The 23,700-nt window shown below is 47.2% G+C and overlaps 2 protein-coding genes across 2 annotated transcripts in view; both read left to right on the top strand.

Annotated features, from left to right (window-relative positions):
* Positions 1-1,550: 1,550 nt before the first annotated feature.
* On the top strand, positions 1,551-7,858 carry onecut1 (one cut homeobox 1; the record flags this gene model as incomplete). Its single annotated transcript, XM_084437129.1, has 2 exons — positions 1,551-2,628; positions 7,569-7,858. 2 exons carry the CDS (start codon positions 1,551-1,553, stop codon positions 7,856-7,858), a joined length of 1,368 nt encoding a protein of 455 aa, XP_084293255.1.
* Positions 7,859-19,582: 11,724 nt separating this feature from the next.
* Positions 19,583-23,700, top strand: part of atosa (atos homolog A) — a gene marked incomplete at its 5' end in the record, with an annotated part of 11,676 nt that continues 7,558 nt past the window's right edge. Inside the window, 1 exon segment of the mRNA XM_084437474.1 lies at positions 19,583-19,743. Within this exon segment, the coding sequence (XP_084293600.1) occupies positions 19,583-19,743 (161 nt within the window).

Here is a 23,700-nt window from a genome sequence, read left to right as displayed (position 1 = left end):
ATGTTTGATATTATTTGTTTTAGGTCATGGGGGGACGTACATCAACATTTTTGGATTATTGAATACGTTTTGATGCCATTTAGCCCACTGAAATTGAACTCACGTATTAAATATGTTTTGATTTGGTTATTAGTGAAACTTCTGTGTGTTTCGGGTGGTAGCAATATTGCAATGGACGTAATTTGTCTTTATTTGTCAAATAAATAAAATAATAAATGTTGTTCCAATATTTTTTCTTTTAACAAAGGGTTGTTTCCTTGTTTTATGTACTATGTTAAGGTGTTATTTAGAATGATAGGCTACATGATAATTCTGCATTTAGGCTACTACTAGTCTACTCTCTCACACACGCGAGACAAGTGTGCAACCTCATATCCAGCACCAGCGTGTGGATAAGGGACACAATACACACACCATGGTGAGCTTGGTTCGTTAAGCCTAATGACTGAACAATAGACACATCTGCCCATCTTTTTCTATCAAAAGAGAAGGTAGCCTGTAGTCTCATTTGTTTGTTAAAACCGCCACATGCATCGTTTTCTAGGGGACTGAAACATATTCCCCTGCAGATTATCTCCTTCAATTTAATGAGTGCTTCCTACATGGGATTTGTTCATAGAAGGATTAGGCTACTTTAAACATCGTGACATTGATCATGAGCGAAGAGGTACGCTGATTCAAACTCACGTTGGTGTTAATAGCGCGTGATTATCCGGTAGCTTTCCCGGAAGTTTACTTCATTTGTTCTGAATGATTTAAGGAAGCTCGAGTAACATGGTTTTTAAAATGAATAATTAGCCTATCTTAGGCATATATGCCTAGCACTTACTAAGTCCATCTAATATTATGTGGATCTGTTTTTTTCAATACCTGGATCCCGTTTTACAATTTAAGTAGGCTAGCCAACATCGGTGAGATTCTGGACAGCAAACGTACGAAATTGTGGTTTAATACCGCCCTTATTGGCTAACTTCCTTAATAGCTGACGTCAAAATCGAGGAGCTGTGTGTGTGTGTGTGTGTGTGTGTGTGTGTGTGTGTGTGTGTGTGTGTGTGTGTGTGTGTGTGCGTGCGTGTGTGTGTGTGCGTGTGTGTGCGCGCGCGCGTGCGCGTCCGTGTGTGCGGTGGGAGGGGATGGATGGCTGTTACTGCGCATGTGTTGTTTGTGGAGCTGCAGCGGTGGAGCACTGGTCTGGGGAAACCGAGTTGCACGAGCCACGGAGAGATGGCGCGGGACCGGACCGGAGCGCGAGGACTGCATACCGGCGGCGGGGGGGCTTGACTTCAAACCGAACAGAGATGCAGAAAATAAATTAAAACAGAAAAGCAAAGAAAATAAAGAAACGGACACAACGAGACGACACGTATGGAAGGAGGCATTATAAGACGACACTGAGAGACGGAAATAATAACGAATCCAAAGACATTTTGCAACCAAATAGACACACACACAACAAAAGGAATTTTGAACTTTTCTTGTCCTGCGGACTTCTCACTACAGTCAACCGCGCTAGGTCAGATAGATGGTTCGGTCACAGCGCTGCCCGGACCATGAACGCGCAGCTGTCGATGGAGCATATTGGCGACCTGCACGGAGTGAGCCATGAGTCTGTGACGGGCCCTGGGGACTTGCTGAGCGGCCACAGCCCGCATCCCCGCCCGGGCGCCCGAGGCCTGTCCCATCGCACCATGGGCATGGCGACCCTACTGGACGGCGGAGACTATCATCACGGCCACCCCGGCCACCCCGGCCACCCCGGCCACCTGCACCCGGCCATCAGCATGTGCGAAACCCCTCCCGGCATGAGCGCGAGCAGCACCTACACCACTCTCACACCCCTGCAGCCCTTACCCCCCATCTCGACCGTGTCCGACAAGTTCCCTCACCACCACCATCATCATCATCACCATCATCATCATCCTCATGCTCACTCGCATCCCCATCAACGAATCCCGGGCAACGTCGGCGGCAGCTTCACGTTGATGAGGGAGGACCGGGGTCTGGCGCCTATGAACAGTCTTTATCCGTCGTACCATCACAAGGATCCCTGCATGGGCCAGAGCCTCTCCCCGCTGTCCGGCTCCGGCCTGGCCAGCATTCACACCTCCCAGGCCGGCCTGCCGCCCTACGCTCACCCCGGCGCCGCCATGCCTGGGGAAAAGATGCTCACGCCGAGCGGGTTTGAGGCTCACCACCCGTCCATGCTCGGCAGACACACCGAGCAGCACATGAGCTCCTCGGCGGGAATGGTGCAGATCAATGGTCTTCATCACCACCCCCACGCCCACCTCGGCGGCCACGGCCACAACCGGGAGCAGAGCCAGGCCCTGGGGCAGCAGGGGGGCAACGGGGGTGGTGGCTCGGGGGGGCAGATGGAGGAGGTGAATACTAAAGAAGTGGCACAGAGGATCACCACCGAGCTGAAGCGCTACAGCATTCCCCAGGCCATCTTCGCGCAGCGCGTCCTGTGCCGCTCGCAGGGCACTCTCTCTGACCTCTTGAGGAACCCGAAGCCCTGGTCCAAGCTCAAGTCTGGCCGAGAGACCTTCCGGAGGATGTGGAAGTGGCTGCAGGAGCCTGAGTTCCAACGCATGAGCTCACTCAGGCTCGCAGGTGAGCGAACCCTAGGTAACTCCACCTTATTTGTCCTTTTTCTGTAGCCTAGCCTACATTTGGGAGTCGCGGGTGAGCTGTGTGTGTGGGAGGTGGTGACAGAAAGGAATTCCCCAAACTGTAGAAGGCCTCTTCCTCTGCTGACTTGGGTTTGTATGTATAAAACCAAAGCCCATGTAATTTTACCTCAAAATATCGACCGCGGGACTGTGTGCGTAAATTGACCCCCTGCCAGAAAATCGTTAGGAGTATGTTTATTTTGGTGTTGATGCATCTGATGAGCTTTTGGGTGTCGCCTCGGCTGTAAACGGAGTCCTGTGTGTGTGTGTGTGTGTGTGCGTGTGTGTGTGTGTGTGTGTGTGCGTGTGTGTGTGTGATCACGATGCTCATCATTAGAGTTATAAGGGCTGGACATGTTCTTGAAATTATAAACAAGATAGACTGCAGTGGAATAGAATATCCTGGGGGTGCTTCATATCATGGCTTCATTTTAACAAGACTAACATTCTTTTAACTGTAAGCATTTAACTGTAAGCATTTTAAGCCCTTGCGACTGCATTGTCTGACTGCTGACTATGTTAAAACCTCGTTGTTTTTTTGGGCGGTGAACTCATTTGGAGCTGTGACGTGTTCATGGGCCTGGCCTGGGTTTGCCTAATTAACTGATAGGTCTCTATTAATTTGTCCCTGGAGAACCCTAGTCAATCCGCTCGAGTGGACAGACAGGGTTCCACGCTCCCGCGAGCGTACAAAGGAATTGCTTTTTTCCAATCAATGATGCGCGCATGGGCTTTTTGGCTTTTGAAAAGTGAGGCCTTATTCGCTGTGGAAAGTGTGCTTAATCTCAATTGATTATTAGCAGTTTTTAAAAATCCAAATTCCCATCTGTTATACAGTGTGTGTATGCGTGTGTGTGTGTGTGTGTGTGTGTGTGTGTGTGTGTGTGTGTGTGTGTGTGTGTGTGTGTGTGCTAGCTTATTACATTCACCTCTGTGGTCCATTTTTAACTTTATTCAAGCCTCTTACAAATATCAAATAGCCTACGTTTTAAGGGACATTTGAGTTTAATCTAAAACACATCCCCGGTAATCCCCTTAAAGGACATTAAAAGAATGCATTAAGGTTAATTCATGTGCTCCTCGGCCTTAGATGTTGTAATTAATATAAGCAGCATTTCAGCATTTTTTCCCAATGACAAAATCATCAGTTATTTTTTTGTTTGGTAAAAATTCTATTCCACACAAAAGTGGAGTCTGGAGCACCATTCTATTCCATTTGAAGACATTACATTCGATATTCACGAGACTTTGACAAAGAGAATATTGAAATCAGACAGAAGCTTGGGATATTATTGATCCGCTGGGATATTATTGATCCGCTGTTGCTTGAAGTACATGGGTGTGATCGACCTATATGGAAAGACATGGAAATTTGATATTGATTATTTAAAATCAGTCTACTTGATTTTTTCATGGGTGACATAGACTAATCGTGACATTTAACCCAAACTATAATTCAGTGGCTAATCTTTTAAGATGATGATGATGATGATTATTACCATTATTATTATTATTATTATTATTATTATTATTATTATTATTATTATTATTATTATTATTATTATAAGCCATATTATTATGATTATTATTATGATTATTGTTATGATTATTATTATGATTATTATTATGATTATCGTATTTATAGGCCTACTTTATCAGATACCGAGTTTTTATCTGAATAATGTTCTCTTTTTTTCGCGCGCGGTTGTAGGCCAACGTCAATAAGGCACAGGACAGACATATAATATACCTCATTGAATCAAGCCGCAGTAGTTTAATGTTTTACATTCCATGATTTGACCAGTGACCTCAGTTTCTCAGGTGTTGATTTGACCAGTGCCTTCAGTTACTCAGGTGTTGTGTCACACGTTCTGTATTTAGCACGTCTACATTTGCTATTTTTATTTTCTTCATTTTCATATTTGATGAATATGGCTATATATATATAGAGGTATATTATATTATATTATCTATATATATAGAGGTATATTATATTATATTATCTATATATATAGAGGTATATTATATTATATTATCTATATATATAGAGGTATATTATATTATATTATCTATATATATAACCGATATATCGGCTATAGCCGATTCTGTCAATTTGCTAAATACAACAATAGAGTCTGTCTGTCTCATTGCATCTCATCTCTCTCTCTCTCCCTCCCTCTCTCTCTCTCTCTCTCTCTCTCTCCCTCCCTCCCTCTCTCTCTCTCTCTCTCTCTCTGTCTCTCTCTCTCTCTCTCCCTCCCTCTCTCTCTCTCTCTCTCTCCCTCTGTCTCTCTCTCCCTCCCTCTCTCTCTCTCTGTCTCTCTCTCCCTCTCTCTCTCTCCCTCCCTCTCTCTCTCTCTCTCTCTCTCTCTCTCTCTCCTCTCTCTCTCTCTCTCCCTCTCTCTCTCTCCCTCTCTCTCTCTCTCTCTCTCTCTCCCTCCCTCTCTCTCTCTGTCTCTCTCTCTCTATATATATATTAATATATCATATATGAAGGATTCATATATGAATCGAATCGATTTAAATCAGAATAGAATGTGTGTGTGTGTGTGAGTGTGTGTGTGTGTGTGTGTGTGTGTGTGTGTGTGTGTATGTGCTTGCGTGCGTGCGTTTGTGTGCTTGCCGTCTTTCCCTGATGTGAAGTTGTGAAATGAGTAGCCTATAGTCACGCAATCAGTTGCCCGGCTAGCACAGTGTGGAGTTATCTGTTTGTATGTAATGATTAGCAGGGAGCAGAGTCGTGCGATCGCCCTGATAACAAGGCCGTTGTTATTTCACCTTATCCTGGGAAACCTCCCTACCTGGCTAGCGCTGCGGTGGCTCCTGCTGTCGAGGTGGCCTTCAGGCCGCTGATTTATAACAGGAGATGCATGCGGAGCCCCGACAGCCTGTTAATGTTTACCAGCACTGGAGACTAGCTGCGCTGGAAAACTTGTTAAAGCATCCCTCTCCCTAACTGCTCTCAGAAAATATTCTTATAGGCCAGCAAGCCCACTGACAGAGGGAGTCCAGACCTTTGAATTTGAAGTTGGGCCAGCAAACATGCATGTGGAGATTGACAGCAGCAACTTAAATCCGTACATTTTGTGTGTGTTTGCTTAGTAGTGACAGACAGAATGGCATGACATTACTGAATTAGTTTAATTGTAGCCCTCAACGCCCCTTTGCTGAAACTCCAGTAGGCTAGATGTGTGTTCTAGTAGGCTAGATGTGTGTTCTAGTAGGCTAGATGTGTGTCCTAGTAGGCTAGATGTGTGTTCTAGTAGGCTAGATGTGTGTTCTAGTAGGCTAGATGTGTGTTCTAGTAGGCTAGATGTGTGTCCTAGTAGGCTAGATGTGTGTTCTAGTAGGCTAGATGTGTGTTCTAGTAGGCTAGATGTGTGTCCTAGTAGGCTAGATGTGTGTTCTAGTAGGCTAGATGTGTGTTCTAGTAGGCTAGATGTGTGTCCTAGCCTAAGGGCCTACCGGGATAAGCTATTCGTCAGTTGATATAACATATGTAAGCTTACAGACAAAATATATAGACCACGTTTATTAGAAATACATATCGATGATGTTGTCGAGCTCCTAGTCCGAATATTGTACATGTCCCCTGTTCAACAGCCCTTTGGTGCCCCCTTGCGGTTGAAGCTCGTAACAGCATAAGTCAGATCGGTTTCAGCACCATGGACAGCGGCAATTCTTTCCCCGAGTAGGCGCGAAATGGGTCTAATTCAGTTTTTCTTTGTAATATGGCTGATGAAACAAAATACTTGGTTGCATGTTAGACATGCAATCTATGTAATTATCGGGTGAGTCAGGTTTCCATTGTCAGAGGTAAAAGAGTTTAACACAGCATATAAATGAAGTGGAGCTTAGTTAAGGCTAGGCAGGCCTTAATTTAAGCTCACCTGTTCCCAAACTCGCCCTCTGTCTTCTGTTACTTGCTGCTGTATTATTATACAAATGTGATTGTGTTCTCTCTTTCCCACCAGCTCCCCAGCCTACACCTGTTTCAGTTCAGCGCTGCTCTGGATTGCATGTCAATAAGGGGATTGTTACAAAGTTCTGATCTTTGCCTTTACTTAGATAAGATAAGACTTTATAAATCATCATAAATAAGGGGGATTCGGGTGATACAGCAGCAGGGTGACGGGGCAGAAAACGTGCTGAATAGACAATCCAGTCAAATATACCTAAGCATACAGTACATAGGGTATAATAATAACAATAAAAAGTGAAGCATGCAAATGGTATAAATAGGCCTGTAAAAACTAGTCAATGTAAAGTGACAAAGGATTCCGAGTCCGAGAGTGGAAGAGGTGTATGGGGGGGGGGGGTGAGCCTGTGGCTGAAGGTGCTCCCCATCTGCCACAGCTCGTCATAGAGGCCCCCAGGCTGTCCAGTTGTTTCCCGACAACAGAGCTGTCCTTCCTCACCAGCCTGTTGAGTTTTTTGGTCCCCAGTCCTGATGCTGCCTCCCCAGCGAACCACGGCAAAGAACTCATCATCTAAGTGCATTACTGTGTTTTCACCTGTGTAACTCCAGGTTAATGTATCTAACCATATAGTAGTTTAAACAGTTTCTCTCTCTCTCTCTCTCTCTCTCTCTCTCTCTCTCCCTCTCCCTCTCCCTCCCCCTCTCTCCCCCTCTCTCCTCCACTCTCCCCCACTCTCTCTCTTTCTCTCTCTCTCTCTCTCTCTCTCTCTTTCCCTTCTCCCCCACTCTCCCCCACTCTCCCCCACTCTCTCTCTTTCTCTCTCTCTCTCTCTCTCTCTCTCTCTCTCTCTCTCTCTTTCTCTCTCTCTCTCTCCCTCTCTCCCTCTCCCTCCCCCTCTCTCCCCCTCTCTCCTCCACTCTCCCCCACTCTCCCCCCCCCCCCACTCTCTCTCTCTCTCTCTCTCTCTCTCTCCCAGCGTGTAAGCGTAAGGAGCAGGACCACGGGAGGGGCGAGCACGGCAGCGGGTCTAAGAAGCCTCGGCTGGTGTTCACCGACGTGCAGCGGCGGACGCTGCACGCCATCTTCAAAGAGAACAAGCGCCCGTCCAAGGAGCTGCAGGTCACCATCTCACAGCAGCTGGGCCTGGAGCTGACCACGGTCAGCAACTTCTTCATGAACGCACGCCGGCGGAGCCTCGACAAGTGGCTGGACGACGGCTCCGGCCACCCTGCCGGCTCTGACCCCAACGCCTGCACCAAAGCCTGAAGACTGACTAACGTGACGGACTCAACCTCGGTGGAAAAGCTTTACTACTACTACTACGAAACAAAGAAAACGAAAGACCTTAAAACAACTTTTTGCCCTTAAAACCTGTACTATACTGATATTTATAGTATCCAAAGATGAAAAAAACCAAAGACTTCTTTGACCTGCTTTAAAAGTTTGTTCTGCAACACATTTAAGTCTAGCATACTGCAAAAAAAAAAACAATTACTCCCTTATCACTGGTTTCACAGCTTTATACCCCTAATCACAACCTACCATCTACCGTCCTTATCTTTGATCTGATTGGTAGGTTTCGATGATGGGTCTCTGAATGGAAGTTTAATCAGCCTAACAGCAGTGTGTATTCTGCGGATGTCACCGGGGAGACACTCTGGGTGCAAATACCCCCCCCCCCCAAAAAAAAAGGGGATCTCCAGTGGGATTGGCCAATCAGCTTTAAGGAGGAAGCCCACAGGAGAGACTGGAATGTTTTGCAGCCGTATGGATGGGTAGTAGTGTCTGTCAGTAGCTCCAGACTGACCTCTGAACTCACAGGGAGGCTCTGACCACAGCAGACCTCTAACCCTGACCCCAACCCAAACTCTAACCCCAACCTTCTCTGTAGTGCTTTCTCCCTACACACTGAAACATTGAGCCTGAGATCCAAAGCCCTCTACACCTTTACACCTGGTCAAGTGTAAAACTACTTGATATTAGATGAAGTCATATATAACCAAAGAGAAGATGTGATATATTTTGTAGTTAATCATCTAAAAAGTATTTTTACAAGACCCCCTACTTACCCTAGAGTGACTGTTAAACACTAAGAAAATGAAACACATCAATTCAGACTTAACACCAATATCTCTCTATGATGTCATCCCTAATAAAAACAGTCGTTTGAAATGGGCACTGTAAAGTGAATTGTTCCCCAGATTGAGTAGAATCATAATTAGATGGAGACAGTTGCCTTATGGATGCCTGCTTGGACAATAGTCCACTTCTGTAAAATTCTATTCAAATCAGCTCTTTCAAGCGTCATGGAAGACTTCAGTCCAAATGCATGGGATGCATTCAGGGATAGCTTTGTATCTATCATATACTTTGAAATGCCAATAGCTACCAACCAAAGACAAATCCTTCAGTAGCAGCATTTCTCTGTTTGTGCTGTAATAGGTGAGCTCTGAACACCCACTTTAAACATTCAGACGTAGCAGTCTGGGTATTACATTGACTAATCTATGAGCCCAGATAGACGCTCTGCTAGCCAGACAGGCCTACGACCTCCAGCCATTCCCCAGAGGACAAAGTGCAGCTCCACTGTGTAAAGATACCTTTATCTGGGGAGCTCTCAGTTACCAGCGTAGCTGTCTGCATCTACAAGTGTTCACTTAAACCCACTGTCAAGTAAGGGTTATGATAATCAAACGATTACTCTCACCCAGCTCACACAAGGCAATATTAAGCTATTCGTCTGATTGCAAATTCCCCCTCGGCTGTCAGTGAATAGAGGGATGGTTTCAATGTATTTCAGCTCTAGGGAGAAAGCACTACGCCAGGCGGACCCGGATCATGGGAGCGCTCGCTCTATCTGCCGGCGTCCGCCCTCATCTGCCTGTAGGCGGGGTTAGCATCTCCACACGGATGGGAAAAGCACCAAATAAGGGAAGGTCGAAGGTCGAGAGAGAGTTGCCTCCTCGCGTCCAAGAGAAACCAAAAGAAGGAAGGAAACAAATCAAAATGTGTTAAGACCTACTGATGTTTTATAGTGCGAACCAAAGATGCTACCTCACTCAATTTACATTTGTGATCTCTATCACTTTGTTGATACCAAAGATAACCAAAGATTTTGTCAATGCACGGCCTCCATGAGTGATATGGATAAAATGATGATGTGTAAACCCCTCCCCCCACCCCCCCACCCCCCTCACCCCTCATCCTCCTCCTCTAACCTCAACTTTCTCTCACTCTTCATCCCGCTATGCGTGCTTTCACTTCACTAGTGCTCCAGTACAACTTTGTTGGCAGTCATGCTGATTCATTTCTAGGTGCATGTGTTGTTAGATCTATAGAGTGGGCAGACATCATAGCTGTAGGTTGACTTGCTGACAGTCACGGGCAGACTAGCTGACGTATCTATGGGCAGACATGTTCCTGAAACTATAGGCAGACATGTTGCAATCTTTCTAGAACTCCCAGGATGAGTGCCTTGCTTGAACCAAAGTGTTAAACCGCTGTTGACCTCTCACCTTTGACTCTGTGAATACCTCAGCCTGTAGAAGGGCCACTACTGAAGAAACAAAGAATGATCTCTCTCTCTCTTTCTGTCTCTCTCTCTCTCTTTCTCTCTCTCTCTCTCTCTCTCTCTCTGTCTCTCTTTCTCTCTCTCTCTCTCTCTCTCTCTCTCTAACCCTAACTCTCTCACCGTGGTGCTTTCGCCAGCGCAACCATGCAATGGAAACATACCAAAGGAATTTCTGTTTTTCACTTATGCTGATAAACCAAAGCTCTTCTCTGTCCCCTCTCACCTGTCCTCTCCCCCCCCCCCCTTCCCTCGTGTGGCTCTGTTCTGTGGGAGGGGGACCCAGCACTCTGGCCGTGCATGTCTTTACCAATGTCTCTGAATACCTCATAGTAATAATTCCTTTTGGTTCTGCATTGAGAGTCTACTGTACGTGAGTCAGGCGGAACTGAACTAGTTTGGTAAATTTTATTGTTACTTCAAAAAAGCTGTATGATTATTTATGTTGACGTTGCTTTGCAGAAGTGCTCTGTTTCGGTTATGAGAATAAGTTTCAGGGTTGTAATATGAAACTTGCAGGATGTAGGGAGAAGCATATTTTTTATCAGACATTGGGGTTATGCCAATATTATAATGAAGGTAGACTATTGTTTTTACAGGGTAAAACCAACTGCTGTGATAATGTGTTTATATTTTATCTTATCTCTACTTCTGTGTTGTGATTTGTTTTAATTTAATTGCGTTTTTGTATTGTTTAACCACTGCTTTAATTTATGCATTTGTAGTAAATATAGATTTGTATATAGTACGTTTTTGAGGAAAAAAAAAAAAAAAGCAGACAGCCAGTTTTATGTTACAGCCTTATTTCCATGCTTAGATGATGAAGGAGTAGTTTGTATTCTTCTTCACGTAAATCTTAGCCGGCACTTCAATATGTGTTCTGAACACTGCCAGAAACCCAGATGGGTGACTTGCCAACAAAGACAAAGTTATACAGGAGCTACTTTGTTTAAGAGCTGGCAAAAAGCAGTGTGCGTGTTTTTCTATTCTTTAAAAAAAAAAAAAGTTATTTTATGAGTATAACTGCACATCCAAAGATTTTTAAAACAAACCAAAAAGAGAAAAAAAGGAGAAAATATGTATAATGTTGAAAAGCACTGGCATTTGTGAGGTAGATTGTTGAGTTTTTATTTGCCATTCACACGGGTATAGACGGTAGAAGGCGTAGGTCTCTGTAGACAAGCTTGCGCTACCATGTGGGAAATCTCCTGTTAAATGTACAATCTGGAGCCTTTTTTTAAACGAGGGCTGCAAGTCCTGCTCACTTTGCTGTCTCATGCACAGAGTGGGGTGGAGCCTAGGCAGGGCAGCCGGTCTGCCAGGAGCTGTGCCATGGAGCTGGGCCTGTTTTTATTCCTGTGGCATCGCTGCCTGGCTCCATCTAGTATCTGTTCTTTTGGTACATACTCGTGTAATGACAATGAGCAAAGTCTAATAAATCTGCAAAGAACCTTACCAAGGAATCAGTGTGTGAGTGTGTACGGAACTCGTCACCTGGACAGCACTTATTTTCTCTGGTTTCTCTATGTGTGTGCGTGCGTGTGTGTGTGTGTGTGTCTTTCCATGTTCCTTTGATTTTATTTGAAGCCCGAGAATAGAGCTGTTCAAACTTAGTCCTTTACAATATGTTGTACTCAAATCAAGTGGAGTCAATCGACTTTGCCAGAATAGTGATGGTAGATTAAATGAAGAATCGATCATTGAAGTCTTTCTCTTCAAACACAAGTTGCCCTTCGAGTTGCGATGTAATACAACTACCCTGCATAAGAGATCCTGTTTCCCTCTACTGTGATAAAGCAGTGATCTTATTTAGGTTGGTGTAAAAACTGATATCCGTGGCATTGGTCTTTAGGAACAGAATCCAAATTTCAGTCCCATTTGTCGCATGGTTTGTTTGTGTCTTATTGTGTACAAGCTGTGATGAGTGAATGACAGGTCTTGTATTGATTGTTTTTTTTCTCAAATCTGACTGGTTGTTTGTTCTAAACAAGGAGTTCCCATATGATTGGAAGCTTGGCTACAGGTCCCAGTACAATACGGCGGCGCCAACGACAATCATCACAATCTCTAATATGATGGGGGACTTAGTTTCTCACCGGGTGGGAATATTCCAATGATATTCATACAAAGAGGCCTGGAGGGTTTTGATAAACTGAAAAACATTTTAGTAACAGAATACACTAGTTGTTAGTGCATTTGCATTTGAAACTAGATCACATGGTTTTGTTCATCTCTTTTATTATTGTCAGTTTCTCTCAATTGTTGTTGTTGTTGTTCTTGTTGTTGGTGGTGTGTGTGAGTGTGTGTGTATGTTTGCATGTGTGTGTGTGTGTGTGTGTGTGTGTGTGTGTGTGTGTGTGTGTGTGTGTGTGTGTATGTGTGTGTGTGTGTGTGTGTGTGTGTGTGTGTGTGTGTGTGTGTGTGTGTCGAGCTGAAGAGGTGATGTTTTAGGTATTCCTCTCTCAGGTCTGTGGTTCCATGTTTCATTGGTGGATTTGTTTCGGGGGTTTTCCCAGCTTCACGGCTTTGCTACTGCTCTCTCAATGCTGTGCAATATCATCTGTTGTGTTTGCTAAGCAAAAAAATGAAAAGTGAAATGAGAAGTGATGATGTCATCCAGCTTTTTTCAGTGTTCAAATGTTTCAGCATTTCTGTAGTCACAAAAAAATAGATAATAAAATGTTGGTATTTCCAGCACCTGAATCCTGACTCTTGTTTTTTTTTTTTTGTCCTTCTGTGTTGGTATCAGAGATAATGCTTACACGACACAATGGGGTACAGTGTATTCATCCCCATGCCCGTCGCCATCACTAGTCTGCAGTTTTACTTCTATACCAGTAGGTGGTGCTGTGTACCTTTTCTTAAATTCCCTCTGTGTAGGTAGTTGGACAATACAAAAATGCCCTTCTTGATCCTATTGCCTAGCTGTGGACTGTAACATTGTGTCGTTGTTGAATTTTTTTCCTCAGAGAGGATCATTTTTACGGAAAGAGGCTATAGTGGCACGTATGCAATGCTCCTAATCCATATTGTGTGCTAATATGTATTATGGAACCCATGTTCATAATGAACCCATCAACACTTTGAGGTTGTTTTCACAATGAAAAGTAATTTGTAATCATGCAAAACATCAGGACAGGACATCTACCCACCTGTTTTTCTCCATGGTCAACAAAATCCAAAACACATAAAGTAATGGAAAACATCAATAAAAGTTAAAAATTAACATTAATCAAACAAACTTTTCCTATTCCGTATTCATACATCTTTGTCTCAACGAGAGACCTGCCCAGCCTAACACACAAATAAACCAAAGTAAGTGAACATGAACATATTTATAGCCTACAGCATGTGTTCTACCAGTAGCCCACCGGTACCTGGGCTATGCATGGTAATATATTATTATATTATATATACAAAAATAAAAATAACAATGGTAATGTCAAACATTTTACACTATAGTAGGCCTATTGCCCACCTACTAAACGTACACATATTTTGTAATTGAAAACAGTAGGTTAGGCCCAGGGCTGGACTGGGACAAAAAATCGGCCCTGGCATTTTTGGCCCAGACCGGCCCACCACAATCGGTCGGACACAGGGCTGGACTGGGTGAATATTTCCTGCCGGGAAATGTAGCCCCAGTCAGGCCACTAGCCGAGCCGACGCGGTGAGATGGAACACCTTCAGTTTCGTTTTGTTGACAGGGGGGGGGGGGGGGGGTGCTGCGCGATCTGTTGACGGGGGGGGGGGGGGGGTGGCTGCTGCTGCTCTCTAACGGCCCACGCAAATGACACCTGAAACTAACAGAGGGAGGGGTGGGGCCTACATATGCTTGGGCCAGCCCAGTGTCAGTATAGAAAATGGACCAATGGGCCGCTGTCCCTGCTCTATGGGCCGTTCGTTAGCCCTTTTTTTTTTTTAGATCGGCCCACAAGTAGGTCCGGCCCACCGGGCATTTGCCCGGTACGCCACATGGCCAGTCCAGCCCTGGTTAGGCCTACATGTCAATTATTTCGATAAGTTAATCACATCTGATCGGTGTTCAATAAAGGAGGCTCAGAAAAGAAGACTTAGACTCCTCCAATGCAATGCATTTATTATCCTGTAATGTTTGCAAAATATGGATTATGTTTTGTCTAGTCTTTGTTTCAATAGCGTACGTGCAGAACACCGGGCCCAGTTAAGTATAGCCAGACCAGACACCAACCAGAACAAAATGTTCACGTAGAAGCAACCTCACGTGCCACGTGCACACGGGAGCGCGCAATCAACCACCATCCACGAGAGCGCGCAATCAACCACCATCCACGAGAGCGCGCAATCAACCACCATCCAATCCTGGTCCACGCGAGTCTTTTCTCTAAAACACAACTTTGTTGGCCCGTTACAGTTACTAACTTGGTCTGGCGAGGTGTGTAAGGCAAGGCAAGTTTATTTATATAGCACATTTCAGCCACAGGGCAATTCAAGGTGCTTTACATGAGACATTAAAAGCATTAAAACAAAAAGCAAGACATTATAGACATTTAAAACAAAAGGCAGGACAAATTAAAAGCATTAAAACAAAAAGCAAGACATTATAGACATTTAAACAAAAAAGCAGGACAAATAGAATACAGGAATACAAGTTACAGTGCAGTATACTGATAAACATAGCTCCTCTTAGAAAGCAGTGGCAAAAAGAAAATTGTAATTGTAACATTGCCGTTGGGTCATTCTGACGGTTAACCGACGATTCTGACGGTTAACCGACGATTCTGACGGTTAACCGTCGTCAAAGTCGTTGCCCGTAAAAGTTTTTAAACTGTCGCTAACTTGTGGTTGCCATGGCAGCAGGCTGCGCGAGGAAGTGAGCGAGGAGCTGTTGTTGGGACACGTGACCCGAGCTGCTCCGCACTGAGCCGTTCTGACAAGCAGCAGGGAGGAGGAGAGGAGAGAAGGAGAGAGGGGAGGAGGACTACAGCTCGGAGTTGATGGCAGGAGCTTTGTGAGGAAGGGATGAAGGAAGGGGATACTCCGTATTGCGTTGTCGCTGTGTTTGTATGTGGCGTTGTCGAGCTGGTAAGCTAGCTTACCGTCACTTTGTAGGTCAAAGAAAACATCCGCTAGCTGCATACTAGTACTAACATTAGTGCACTAGCTAAGTTAGCTGCATACTAGTACTAACATAGTAGCACTAGCTAAGTTAGCATGCAAGTGCTACTGCGGCGGTTCGGAGATAGCTAGCTAACGCTACCGGAGGGAGCTTGTTTTCCTCCAAAGTTTCCACGATATGACGCTAGACAAAGAAGTGACAGGTGCGAACACGAAGTAGTTGAGCACCAATGAGTCAAGTATTGGACGAAGAAGTGGACGAGATGTTTCACACGATGACATTTGGTCAATCCGATACCAGAATGATCCGTTGAACCAGAGAGAGACTAGAGAGAGACTCGTCCGTCGTCGTGCATCGCCATTCCGTACCTGCGTGTGGGGGTTGGGATGTTGGGACACGTCCTCGTCACCAGATGCTTAGCTAACTCGTTATGTTTTAGGTAATCATTGGTCAGCTTGCTCGCCAGTACAGGACGAAGTGACCAGTGGGAGATACAGGGAGAGAGAGAGACCAGTACAGGACGAAGTGACCAGCGTTACAGTTGCTGCCTAGATAGTGAGAGATACAGGGAGAGAGAGAGAGAGAGAGAGATAGGGGGATGCCTCGTTTCTGGACTGCAATGGTTCTGGTGTTGGAGACATATTGTCAGGGTAGCTAGCTTTTGCCAATCAGCTTGATTTTCGCAGGCTAAGCATTATATATATTATATATAAACGCATTATAAGGCTCTTGATGTCAAGCTAGCTCGCTGCAGTTCGTCAGCCACTTTACAGTGCGACCCGATGGACGTGGTACAGTAGCATGCTAACAAAGCGATGCTTTGTTGGATAGGGAGCAATTGGGCAGCATAAAGGCTTCCCAGCTGGCGTGGTCGCTTAGTACATTAAAGTCAGGCGCAATCCTTTGGAGGATAGGGTTCCCCAGTATTTATTGGTGTCAAGACTGCCAGTGATTTAAAGAAGAAAGAACGGACGGAAGACGGAGAGAAGACCCCTGCCAGAGACCAAGAGGGCACCCCGATGACACTGGAAAACATGAAATCCGAACGAGGTAAAAGTTACATTCGATATTAGATAGCAACATAAGTGTTGTGGTCGGACTGTGATCCATTTGCATTGGATTTCCTTGTTGGACACTGCCAGGGCCATCCAGGGGAATGTACTCATTCCCTTGGGAGAGGAATCGGAGGTAGCCAAGGAGTGATGTAACAGCTGGTTAACTTGGTCGCAGGCTTTGTCAATAACAAAGCCTGACCTCACCGAGGACAATAAGAGTATAAAACATACCAGAGACATCTGGTATCTATAAACACCTCTCTTTGTTGCTCAAATGTCACTACATAAACTGTTTTGGGAAACAAAAAAACCAGCTCCTGTCACACGCAACAACAGCGACACCACTGAACAGCTGACATACATGTGGCTCTCGATCAAGACAGTGATCCTTTGTGTGATTTTCTGCTTTGTGGCATCCAGTTTGCCAGTGCATCTCTCACACAGGGTTGCCACCACAGCCTGTGAAAGGAAACACCTAGAATCCCGACACCATCCTGTTGTGGAACATGGGGCTCAGTCAGGCACGCTATCTCTGGCTTCACACTCTTGGCTACATGATCACCTCTAAATTGCTAGAAGCCATGCCTGGCGTCCTTGTTCATTTTGAGAGTTTGTTAGCGCTACACTGATGACCGTGAAACAATCACCAGGCGGGCTGCTTTATTGACCACCGGTCAAACATAATCATATGATAATTGATTTCACATGTTTGTCATTGACCCGCAGTTGGTGATTCAATTGCAGGAACAACAACACAGCACTCTGTAGTACTGAGAGGCCACTGTTTTTCATCATGAGATTATCTCCAATCAATCAGAGATGGGGGGGGGGGGGGTTAGCTCTGAGCCTGCAAAACCGCTGTAGTCTGACAGAAGCCAGACGAAATCAACCCAACCAGCCATTGGGTGACTTGTCTCACATGTCAGACAAAGGAAGGAAACAGAATAGTTGGGTTTGTTCTCGGAGTGTGTCACGTACAGACCGTGCAGAGCTGGTGGTAACAAGACTCCCTAGCACCGAGAGTAAACATGTAGGCTACACAGACTGGGATTTAGATTAACCCTTGCCACGCCTGTTCTACACACTCAGCCTTTATAGGAAGGCCCGTGCTCAGACATCTGGGTTATGTCATGTGACTGGTGGCTGTCTGCATTAAAGGACACACTGACACTGTACTCGGCAATTAAAGCTATATATCTCGGCAGCCACGCTGAGGCCAGTAGTAAACAGCGCTGTTGTGTGTGTTTTAGTAGGAGATAGGACCCGGTGTGACCTTTATCACTGGCTTGCCTTTCCTACCAGCCCTGCAGAATCTTGTCACACCGTCACCCTGACAGGGTTCAGATAATAAAAGCCTGTTGCGATAGAAGCTGCTCTGGAGCAGGACCCACATGACGGTCTGATGCTCCGTGCTGTTATGTGGAACACGCTGTTGGAATAGCTTTCTTGTGCTCTGTCCCAGACATCATCTCATCCTCCTGGGCAGGCCCCAGAGAGAGAGAGAGAGAGAGGGAGGGAGGGAGGGAGAGAGAAGGAGGGACGGTCACTGCAGTGGTGAGGACGGGAGGTGTTTACTTAGTAGATACAGCAGTCCTGGTGAGGGGGTCTTTATAACGGTGTGCACTGCAGACCGACCACCACTGGTTCTGACGCCGGACAGGGGAGTGGTAACTAGGGAGTGATGGGGTGGACATGCCCGGGCATGTCACGCATGGAGGTATAGTGGACACATCTGGGAACCAGTAGGCGAGAGGCCTCCAATAAGATGAATGATATTGCGTATGGGGAGACTGGGTCAGCTAAAGTTAGAAAGAGATTTCAATGTGCATGGCCTCTTTTGTAACTTCTATCAAACTTGTCTTTGTGAGGAAAGATCAGGGGAGATCAGGTCGCCGTTTTGCTCAGGACTAAGTGAAGTTATCTGACTGTCTTGTTGTTTTTTTTCCATGGTTTGAGGTGATCTGTCTTGTGCCAGTGGAACAGACTGCTCTATATAGATAGGGTCTGTTTGCCTGGAACCATAGGGCTGAACCAACAGCTTGAACAGATCTCATAAAGGTTGTGGAACTCACTCTCAGGATGACGTATAGCCTAGCTGGAGAGGCCATGTGGAGACCTGTTTTTGCGAAGAGACTCTTTATCTCTATTACACACACACACACACACACAGTCATACTCAAAACACCCAAAGATGAGCTTAGAGTTGGTCAGAGGAGTGAGTCTAGAAGCAGGTCTGGCTAGGGTGGCAGTGAGCAGTCAGCTGCTCGGCCTCTGGCTACCCCTGGTCTGTTATTGTGTCCGTGTGGAGGATGTGCTTCCTGCTGGAGCCCTGCTCGTGTCTGAGCTGAGAGGGGAAATCTCACACCCCCGCCATGCCTGATTATACTCTTAGAACTGCCTTTAATTTCCCCTCAGCCATAAAGGCAAACCAGTAGATCACAGAGTGGGCTCTCACTGCTAAACAGGCCAGATTAGACGATTCTCTGGCCCCATATGGCACCTGTCCCCCTCTCTTGTCTAGCAATGATTCATACCAACAGGCACAACAGGTGTTCACCTCTCACAATCAGTTGCACCCCGTGTGTAGTTACTGCGCGGATCGTGTGTAGTTAGCGCGGGGATCATATTCCTATCTCTGATCACGTACATGTAAGGGGATATTGTAGCGTTCTGATTAGCCATTTACGTTTGATTCTGTGTTTGGTAAGAGAGAGCGAGGTTGTTTAGATCGAATCCCCTATTCTGTTGTGGTTTTAGCGGTAGCTACCAGCAAGGATAATGAATACATACTGTCGGCTACTCTCCAGTGTTTCCTGTTATGTGAAACGGCAGACCTCGGAGAGCTATTGAAAAGGCTGTGCTCGCCATGACTCATGCTGATGGTTGGTATCCGTTATAAAGCATCCTTTTCAGTCACCACCGGGCCCTAGGATCAACCTCCCTCAAACGCTATTGTGACAGATGTCATGGTAAGTACTGGTAGTTGCTGCATGTGATTCAGCTGCAGTGCTGCCAGTTACGTACACTGAGGGGGTCTTACCTCATAAGCGCACTGACTCATGACCGCTCTCTCTGAGCCTGAGGCTCTCAGCGTTGCTGTGTGTGTTCGGACACATGATGCTTAGGGCTGGCCTCACTAGGCTTAGGAACACACACACACACACACACTCACTCAGGCCTCAAAGCCAGCACATGGTGTGTGTGTGTGTGTGTGTGTGTTCTCACAGTGAGAGTGATTTCACTAGAGGAGTGATTTCATTGGTCCCTGCATGTTCGTCATCTCCTCGACCCCCACGGCTCCTCACAGCCAACCCAGCATCCAGCGCCACAGGAACAGGAGGAGCCATCTGGACCTGTTGGGTTCTCCTGGCGGGGGGGAGGGGCTGTCGGGGCGCACCACCCTCAGTCTGTCCTCCATGCAGCTAGTGAAGTGGACTTAGTGCTGGCTCTCACTAGAAAAAGGCCATGTGCAAATACTTTGAAGATGCATCAGGGTCCAACGCTAAGGTTTTTTTTCCACTTGTCCGGTAGGGCAAGTGGGTCAGGAATCGACTTGCCCCGAAGTCAATTTTGACTTGCCCCTAATATACAAGCTGTTATTCAATAGCGGTTATCAAATAACTATTATTAATAAAACCTTTTAAAACTCAAAGGGCCTTTGAAAAACGACCCTTTTGTATCCACCTTGTTCTCAAACTTCTCTGCAAACTGCCTTTTTTCTTTACCTGCCGCCATTTGAAAGACTGACAGCCACCTCTCACATTACTGGCCTACTCTGTTCCTGATTGGCCAATGACGAGTGCCAGGGGATAGGGCTATGCTAAGTGCCAGAGTGAACATTAGCTATGAGACGACAATGATATTTATTTATTTTTTAAGTTAAACATGACATTTATTTTTACTATTTGCCCGATGGGGCAAGTGAGTTGCTTGATTTGCTAGCCCAACGGGGCATTTTACTTGCCCCGTGCAGTCGGGCAATGCTTATTGTTGGACCCTGTGCATCCTTCCCTCACCACCTTGAATTAATCCCTGACGTGACGTCCAGTAACTGGATCTGTCGCTCAAAAGGAGCAGAAGGTCAGAGGAGAGCCTGCCTCGCGAGGAACCCGCCCACATGTCAGGCGAGCGCGATTTGTTTTTTTTTCAAACGGGAGGAATAAAATCCTCTTGACGTGCGCGTTTGACATCTCGCCTTCGCGGCGGAGCGCACCTTCTCTCCCTCCCTCCATCCCTCCATCTCCGCGCTACCGAGCTCAGGTCTCACACCAGTCCTACTGTCCCTCACTGTCGCTCACACCAGCCCTACTGTCCCTCACACCAGCCCTACTGTCCCTCACTGTCCCTCACACCAGCCCTACTGTCCCTCACTGTCCCTCACACCAGCCCTACTGTCCCTCACTGTCGCTCACACCAGCCCTACTGTCCCTCACACCAGCCCTACTGTCCCTCACTGTCCCTCACACCAGCCCTACTGTCCCTCACTGTCCCTCACACCAGCCCTACTGTCCCTCACTGTCCCTCACACCAGCCCTACTGTCCCTCACTGTCCCTCACACCAGCCCTACTGTCCCTCACACAAGCCCTACTGTCCCTCACACCAGCCCTACTGTCCCTCACACAAGCCCTACTGTCCCTCACACAAGCCCTACTGTCCCTCACACCAGCCCTACTGTCCCTCACACAAGCCCTACTGTCCCTCACACAAGCCCTACTGTCCCTCACACAAGCCCTACTGTCCCTCACACATGCCCTACTGTCCCTCACACCAGCCCTACTGTCCCTCACCAGCCCTACTGTCCCTCACTGTCCCTCACCAGCCCTACTGTCCCTCACACATGCCCTACTGTCCCTCACACCAGCCCTACTGTCCCTCACCAGCCCTACTGTCCCTCACTGTCCCTCACCAGCCCTACTGTCCCTCTACAGCGGTGTCCCTGAGTGCTACCGCTATCGCCGTCTAGGAGAGGGGCAGAAAGACACCCAAATGAAACAACTAAAAAACAGAGGCAGATGGATAGAGAGACAGATATCGGGGCCAGGAGGTCCACACGAGAAGACAGATGATGACGGGGAGGGGGGGGGGGGGGGGGGGGGGGGTTAGTTTGGGGCACGGAGCTCAAGACAGGCCTGAGGCGGCTGTCACCCGACACCCCCGTTATAGAAGCCCAGGCCTGTGATCTGATTCAAACGCACACGCACACACACACACACACGCCCTTCTCAGGTTGCACTGCTTGAGACACTCAGCCCCCCAGGCCACTGCTGCTCTGCCTGCTGGTACTGTCTCTCAATTACAGCTAATTAGAGAGATGGAACTGTGTGTGTCTGTGTGTGTGTCTGTGTGTGTGTGTGTGTGTGTGTGTGTGTGTGTGTGTGTGTGTGTGTGTGTGTGTGTGTGTGTGTGTGTGTGTGTGTGTGTGTGTGTGTGTGTGTGTGTGTGTGTGTGTGTGACAGTTGTTGCACTGGTTCCATGGCCACTTGTGCACACACTGCACTGGAAGCAGCCTCTGTCTGGCCATTTTATAGCCGAGAACCAGCCTAGTCAGGGCCGGGAGGAGGAGGATTTAAGGACAGCACGGCCAACCAGCCAGTCAGGACAACTGACACGCAGCAGACACCATAAACGCCTCACGCTGTCGAGGTTGCCCAATCTGTCGTCCCCCGTCAAAGCAGTCATCTCCAGGGGGGGTCGTAGGTCAGAGGGCTGTGTGTTTGCCGAGTTTGGAGTGTTAAAGCTGCGCGTTTGCAGCCTTGTACAGTTCACCCCTCGTCCCCCTCCCTAGCTGCGTGCGAGTGCCTGCATGCGTGTTTGAGAGAGAGAGAGAGCGCGCGCGTGTGTGAGGGAAAGAAAGAGTGTGTGTGTGTTCTGGGCTGTGTGGAGGGGAGGGGAGGGGGGGGGGGGGGCGCGTGGGCATGCCACTGGCAGTAGGGATCATTTCCCCGTGCCGTGCTCACAAGCGCGCAGTTATGTCATCGGCATTAGCGGGGACAATGAGTGTGCTTCTGCACTTATGGCCGACCCCTGACCCCGCAGGCGTCAGACTCAGCCAGGCCCAGAGAAACCCTCCGCTGAGACCCAGCGCCGACCGGACCTGCTCACCCAGGGGCCGGTCCCGCTGACCCAGAGGGGTGGACGGGCCAGCAGCCTAGCGCTACTGTGCAGTTGGTTTAGAAAGCATGGCTCCATCATAGTAAGCCTACAGAGCTACAGGCTCCGAATGCATCGTTCCTTCACAGAAAGCCGAGCAGATTAGGAGCTATAAGAGGAGTAGTTGGCGCTTCATACGTTACAAAGAGATTGACGGCGCTGAAGTAGGGGGATGTTTATTGTAGAACTGTAATCTAGCTCGGTCTGAGAGACACCACAGCGTCTCTGTCTGAACAGAACAATGAGACCCGCTGGTCCCACTGGGCCAGAGAACCAGTATCCAGCAGGGCAGAGAACAATAGAACGCTCAGCAGAACAGAGCAGAGCCGACGTGAGAACCCGCTAGAACACTCTGGTTGGGGGCCCCCATGACGACTGGCTCTTCTGACGCGATCCCCGATATTACCATCTCAGTTGGGCTCCCCAGAGGGTAGTCAGCTAGAGGATGAAGACGCCATTCAGATCCTAAGAGCTGGGTACTCTCTTTACATAACTAGGAGACTTTTAATGGACAATTGGAAGTAAAAGCTTTTTTCCTGAGAGGGATATAATTGCTGTCTGCATTTAATAAACAAAGCTTTTCTGTGTGTGTGCGTGTGTGTGTGTGTGTGTGTGTGTGTGTGTGTGTGTGTGTGTGTGTGTGTGTAAGTGTGTGGGAGAGAGACTGTGTAAGTGTGTGGGAGAGAGACTGTGTGTGTGTGTGTGTGTGTGTGTGTGTGTGTGCGTGTGTAAGTGTGTGGGAGAGAGACTGTGTGTGTGTGTGTGTGCGTGTGTAAGTGTGTGGGAGAGAGACTGTGTGTGTGTGTGTGTGTGTGTGTGTGTGTGTGTGTGTGTGTGTGTGTGTGTGTGTGTGTGTGTGCGCGCATGTGACTGGTTTCTCCCGAGTCCTCACTCCGTCTGCGCTGTGTCGGCGAGTCCAATGGCTAATGAGTATGAATTCAATGGCTATTGAGTAGGAAAGGACAGGTTGTGTGTCCGTTGGGGCCGTTCGTTGTGTGTGTGTTTTTGATCAAGACAATGGCAGCAAAGTTCACAGGAGCAGACGGGAGAGTTCCCCTCTGCTGGAACTGTACCCAGCCCCTCAGCCAATCAGCACCCATGCACTGTTGCTATGTGTGCTGTGAGTCTGCCCCTTTGTGTGGAGGGGGAGCGGGCGAGAGAGGGAGCGGTGGGGAACTCAGACGGGCTTCTTTGAGTTTGGAGAAATGAAACGAGTGGAAGTGGGAGGAAAGTGGA

The sequence above is a fragment of the Borostomias antarcticus genome, assembly GCF_949987555.1.
Source record: "Borostomias antarcticus genome assembly, chromosome: 4".
Lineage (NCBI taxonomy): Eukaryota > Metazoa > Chordata > Actinopteri > Stomiiformes > Stomiidae > Borostomias > Borostomias antarcticus.
The sequence above is the reverse complement of the archived record's forward strand: the minus strand, read 5'-3'. Positions and strand labels throughout refer to the sequence as shown.